The sequence below is a fragment of the Marmota marmota genome, unplaced genomic scaffold, assembly GCF_001458135.2.
Source record: "Marmota marmota marmota unplaced genomic scaffold, marMar, whole genome shotgun sequence".
NCBI classification, from domain to species: domain Eukaryota; kingdom Metazoa; phylum Chordata; class Mammalia; order Rodentia; family Sciuridae; genus Marmota; species Marmota marmota.
The window spans coordinates 17,622,479-17,629,007 of record NW_025999880.1 but is presented as its reverse complement, the minus strand read 5'-3'; the positions used below and the strand labels follow the sequence as shown (position 1 = coordinate 17,629,007).

The 6,529-nt window shown below is 36.5% G+C and overlaps 1 protein-coding gene across 2 annotated transcripts in view; it reads right to left on the bottom strand.

Annotated features, from left to right (window-relative positions):
• Krt10 (keratin 10) overlaps positions 1–6,529 on the bottom strand; it is a 26,103-nt gene that overhangs the window by 6,407 nt on the left and 13,167 nt on the right. For both annotated transcript variants that reach the window (XM_048791822.1, XM_048791819.1), the window contains one exon: positions 4,905–4,909. In XM_048791822.1, coding sequence (XP_048647779.1) covers positions 4,905–4,909 — 5 coding nt within the window. The remainder of the gene's footprint in view (positions 1–4,904; positions 4,910–6,529) is intronic.

Genomic DNA, 6,529 nt, shown 5'->3' with positions numbered 1-6,529 from the left:
AGAATACAGAAATATCAAATTATGGCCTATTAACTGTGCCTCATCATTTCTTAATGGCTTAGAGTGAAGGCTGCTCTCATTTTCGGTGGCCCTCAGTTACAAGTAGGGAGCATGTACTGCTTAAATATGACATGGAGCCCTGGGGAGGCACATGGAGAAGTGATGAAGTGATCCCAGTCTGAGTCTTGAAGCCCCAACTGCCACCCAGCTCTCCCCAGGATGGAAGATCTTCTGGTACCAGCTTGGGGGATAGGGGAACCTGACTTGTGGTCCTAGCTTAGCTCTACATGACATGAAAATCTGTCCTACTAATTCATCACAATGGAAGATTTTTACTTCTTTCAAAGTTCTTCCTGAGATAGACAAAAAGTCATCATCAAACCTGAAACACCAGCTTTTAAGTTATCTTTTTGCATTCTGCTTTGTGAAAATTAAAATATTTCCAGTATGATCAAATCAATAAAAAACAAAGCAATGGCAATTAGATATTTGCTAGTCATAACTATTTTCCTTGAATTGAAGATCCATCACTGCTTGTCTTCAGTGTTGAAAATACTGAAATTCAGCAGTGGAAAGATTTCTGTTCACAGTGGGAGTCGCTAGCTGAGGAAGGATGCTCTGAGTTCACTGCTGGGAATTTATAGTATGTAACTATCTGAGGAAGGATATTCATCATTACAGGGAGTTCCATGAGCAGCTCAGCAAGAGGGTCTAGGGAGAGTTACCTCCCCACTCCAGTCCTATCATTGTATAATAGCCATACCCAACTTCCTTTACAGAAGACTAATAGGATATTGGAATAAGACAGTGCCCTAGTTTCAGTAATATTTCCATTTTTTATCTTAGAAAAACATCAATTTAATCAGTATAATATATTTTAAGATACTCAATTCAATGACTTTTTAAGTTTGATAGCATTAAGAATGATATTTGTTATCTATTTCATTTATGGGGAACATTCAGAAAGTTTTTTATAAAAATGTTCCACTGTTTCCTTCCAAATTAATCGTTTAAATTTCTAGACACTTAACATAAACCAATTTCTAATTCTAATTTCCTGAGCTCTTGTATAATTATGGGCCTTTCTCCTCTATTATATTCATCACTGTTGGCCTTGTTTCTCAGTAGGATTTTAACTGTGTTACAAAAATTTTCTTAAATGCTTTGTCATTTTTCATGAGATAGGCACAAATTGCAAACCTAAATCAATTACCATATAATCAAAGCAAATTATTTCCTAGTATAGTTATATTTGAAACTAATGTCTGCTCCCTGCCCAAATACCACTGTCTTTAGAGGAGTAAAAGAAAACAAAGTTCTTATATGTTGTTTCCTGAGTCTATTCAAAGAATCCTCTGAAGTGGAAAGAGCAACCTGTGTGGTTCCAGAAAAAGCATGTAGCTTCACATAAACCATGAACTCAAAACTTCTGCTGATGATGGTGCAGTTAACATGGTATCACACTTGGAACATCAACCTAATAAAAAGGCTAAGAGACATGAAATAATTTAATCCTTTGCAGAAAAAGTGGCAAAAGATTTCCATGTTTCCAATCTGCCAGGTTCTGTTTATTACCTCTCCAAATATACATTTGTTCAAGATACAATCCATTGATGATAAACATCTTATTCTTTTCAATTATCAGTGGCACTACTTGGAATGAACCCATTGGGCACATTTAGTTACATAAGCTTTTCAACATTTGAAAAGGAATTTGCAAGACAATACTTTGTTCTTTGCAGTTCTTTGCAGGCTGCAAATGTGTTGGGTCAAGTCAGTGGTAATATTTTGAGTAGAAAGCACTGTTGATTTGGACCCCATCTTCTCAACACAGAACTATATATCTGTCAACATACATCCAACTTCTCACTCAATTGCCTCCTGTGGAATATGTGGTATAATAAGCGATCCCAAATATCAGAGTCATATTTCTGAATTTCCTTTGGGTATGTATATATTTTTTTTCTTTGATTTTGTATCTCTGTTGCTAGTCAACATTCTCCCATGTGCAATAAAAAATGATTACAACTTTGCTAAGAATCTATTTCAGATATCCAAAAGTAAAAAATTAAATCAAACAAACAAACAAAGTACAAACTGTGGTTTTCAACATCACATCAGGTCTTTCTTCCTTTGCAGCTCAAAGGTAATAGAGTTGGACTGTGATTTATTTGGTTCTTGGTGACTATTCTGGCCCACAAGGTAGGCCAGTTTATGGGTATTGTGGCAAGAGCAGGAACTCAGATGATGTCCTTTAGCAGAGAAAAAAAAAAAAATATATATATATATATATATATACTTTACATCTCAAACTTACATTTACATTCTCTAAGTTTATACTGTCATAGATATCAATTCAAAGGTTGAAAGTTGCTCAATTTTGAACAACACGTTTTAGAGATCTGAAGGCAAATCAGTAACAAAATACTCATTGGCAAATTGTAGTTCTTGTGGTACAGTTTGTAAGTTAAACTCTGTCCTGTATCCAGGTCCAAGCAGATGGTGTCATAGAAAACATCAATAATGAGCAGAAGTAAAAGTACCAGATTTTGAAGACTGATTCACAATGAAAAGTCATAACCGGAATTACAGAACATGGGGGTGTCAGCTTATTTCAGAGAAGAAATATGGTAATCCTAGTATCAGATGAAAATTTTCATTTGCTGATTTACAGAAATCTGATTTATAGACAGATTTATAAGCCTGTCTAACTAACAATGATTTGATAAAGCAAATCCATAAAGGACAATTAAGTGCAGGCAGAAAATAAGTCTCCTGAGATTGAGACTTGAAATGTAGGTACTGATGCTTAGGGAAAGAAGTAGAATTGGCATATTTGCGTGGCAATAGGCAATTAGATGCAAAAATTCAAAGATGAGGCTTGTTGTTTCTCTCTAAGAATTGGTGGAATACACTCAAACTCAGTAAATGACATCACTAGTAATATTAATCTATTTTCATTTGTTGTAAATACTGAATTTTATTTTTACATTAGAGTCTTATGTAATGCGTTGGTTATTCTACTTGTACTTTTTAAAATAGTTCTTTCCTGCATTTGACTATATTGATCCATGTTTCTGCCCTTCCTTAATGCTACTTCATTTCTTCCATCTATTGATATATATCATATTTTATTTCCCATTGTGATTTCACACAACTCAATTATGCAAATGAAACATCTAAGTGTAAACTTAACCAGAATCTTTTTTCCCCCAATAACTGGGGACCTTAAAATTTTTAACTTTATAGCCCTTTCATGTGTAAATGTTATTATACTATCAGAGATCTACCTTGTTTGTTTTTTTAAACACACTCACAACCACAGGAATGAGACTCTTTTCAAACATGAGTATTTTCATTTCATTTTCAAACATGAGTATTCATTCCGAACCTCAGAGACTGTCTTTGATTATAATTCCTTCCCACATTTTTCATACAGAAACTTTTATTTGATATACAACAAGTCTTATTTTGACTTACAATTTCCTGAATGCTTTTTCTTATCTTTATGGCTCACCATTGCATTACAGATATTTTAATGTATTTTCTATTTAACCATTTTCTTTCTGTGTAAACTGCTCTTTGGTACTTCCTCCAATTTTTCTTCATTTTTGTAAAGTTTACCATTATTAATTATCCAAATTTAAATTGATGTTTTAATTCAGCATTTCTTATTTACTTTTCTAGTGACTTTTATTCCTTTAATAGCCTTCCCTAGGTCTAGGGCTGTAGCTCAGTGGCAGATCACTTGCCTAGCATGTGTGAGGCACTGGGTTTGATCCTTACACCACATATAAATATGAAAATATAATATAGGCATGCTGCAAATCTTCAACTACAAAACAAAAATAATCTTCCACTGTAAGCATATTTTATTTATTTATTTTTTAATATTAATTTTAATTTTTTAGATGGACACAATATTTTATTTTTACATGGTACTGAGAATCAAACCCAGTACCTCACGCATGCTAGGCAAGTGCACTACCACTTGAGCCACATCCCCAGCCCTATGTATATTTTAATATGGAGTTTTTGCAACCATTTCATTTTCTAAGAATTTTGGATGTCTCATCCTGTTGTCATAATGCATCATTTGTCCAGGTTCTTACAGGATAAGTGTCATAAGAGAAACTGGTTTTTAAAATATTGTTCCCTTTAAAAGCAGCAAAATGTTTTTAAAAACAGAAAACCTCTTCAGGCTATTACATAAATAAGCATTTTGATAGGGCATATTTCATATTCATTTTGTGATGGCTCCAAGCTATCAAACACATAACTTGCTACTTTCATATTCATATTTAAAGGCATTTTAGGGCCACAATAAAATTAACCTTTATTTTTTACAGACACAAATACTTGATTAAGAAAGTTAACCAATCACAATTTCTAAATCCTAATGAAGAGTCCCTGGCCAAGTGTGAAAAACAGATAGAGCAAATTAGTCATCAAGGTTCAGAAAATGTTTCTAAGGTGAAGTTACTGGGATTAAGTGATTTTGCCAAGGTGAACTGAGAACATTATACATGCAGATGTCAAAATAAAACTGTCTCACCACTGCTCCCTGGTTAACACCATGTGAATAACAGTTCCTGGAGATGGATTTCCAAGTTGATTATTATTTTCAACAACAACAACAACAAAAAACCCCTGAAATTTATTCATTTCTTCACCATAATGAAAGTTAGCTTGATATTTTAAAAATTAGGATAAAATGTTTACTCAATCTCATCTCAGAAGGATTCAGAGTGCTAGAACATCACACATTTAGCACCTGTTTAAAATCTTGAAGACATTGGACACCCATCCATACAGCACAGTTTATAGTCTTGATTGCATGTACCAAAGTAGGGGAGTAAGAGGAGGACTCTCTTCAGAGCCACCCATATCCTATGAGAAGTGACCTTTCCTCACAACCTCAGGAAGAGTCCTGATGTTTCTCCTGGGCAGCAAGCCCTACAAACAGATGTGGCTGAGGAGACAGCTGGGAGGGAACCCCAGCCCAGAGACTTAAAAACTCTGGGATCAAAGGAGTGATATCTGCAAAACACTGACAGTGTGTTCATGGACATCTGTGAATCTCTAAGGCTTAAAAGAGCTCCACACAGCACTCCATGAAAAGAAAAGGGAAAAGATATTGTCATGACACTCCAATCTGTACCATGACTCAGTGTAAACCACAAAGTCAAAGGGTTGAGGCTGTTATATACCCACCCAGCCACAGAAGCCTACAAACTCCTTCTTTCTCTTCACATGTCACTTAGGGCTTTTTCTTCTCCCCGAGAACAGACTTTTCACAGTACAGCTTACATCATCTAAACAGTACAGCTTACATCATCTAAATTTATGTATTCACCTGTGTGTGCAGTCACGGTCAAGCATAGCTTGAACCCGACCACCTCCCACTCTATCCTAATAGACCACAATAGATTGTGGTGCATGTGGTAGACTTCTAAACCAGGAACTCAAGGCACTTGAAGGGAACCTGAAACATGTAAGCAAACCTCAACTTGGGACAAACTGCCCTCTGCTATTTTTTACAATATCAGGGTTCACCTTACTGTAGCTTTCAGGACAGTTTCACTCACAGACTCCAAATTCAGACTAATCCAGAGGTCTCTTTCATTTATTTATTTATTTTAGTCTAGGGGTTCTCAATGACAATACCATTGAAATTTGAGACAGACGACCCTTGGTGGTGTGTGTGATTGTATCATTGTGTTGTGTGGGGGGTATTTTGGATCATTTCTGTTCTCTACCCACTGGACTACATGCCAGCATACCACCATCCCAGTATGTCAACAAAAAAGTATTATCAGTCACAAACAAATTGTCTCTGTGGGTGCCGCAGTCTGGCTGGGCACAATCAGGAGCCACTTGTCAAAAGAAACTAACTTTATTTTTAGAACCACACATGCCAAACAAAACAGCCTCTCAGGAAAAACCCTCAGAGCCTCAACTGCCACCACCGGCTTTCCACAAGCCTCTCTCTCCCACCCAAGCTTCTCTCCACCTCCCACAATCCTCCTGCTCTTGAGGCCAATTGGCTGGGTCACGTGGGTGGAGCCAAAAAGTCCCCCAATGAGCAGCTCCGTGGTCTGAAAGGGCAGGGAAACAGCCCAATGAGCATCACCGCCGAGGAGCCAATCAGCTAGATGTTGCTGGGGCTGCTATGAGCCAATCATCAGCTGGCAGCTGGAAGTTTGCAGGCAGCTGGAAGTTTGCTGGGGCCCCTTCGGCTGTGGCTCTCAACATGTGGGCATTGTCTCCACTTGTGGAGGACTACGGATGTAGAGTTGGTACACCAACCCCAAGGCTGACCTTGCAAACAGCTCTTCAATCTATCTACAATCTCCTCTCCCAGTTCCTGGAAGATACATTCAGAGTACCACCTATTTGCAGAAAAAAAATAAATTAGGTGGAATCTTAAAATTTCAGAATCATTTGGATTCTGAATTAATCCATGACAAGAAAATATGTACATGTGTATATATATATATATATATATATATATATATATATATATATA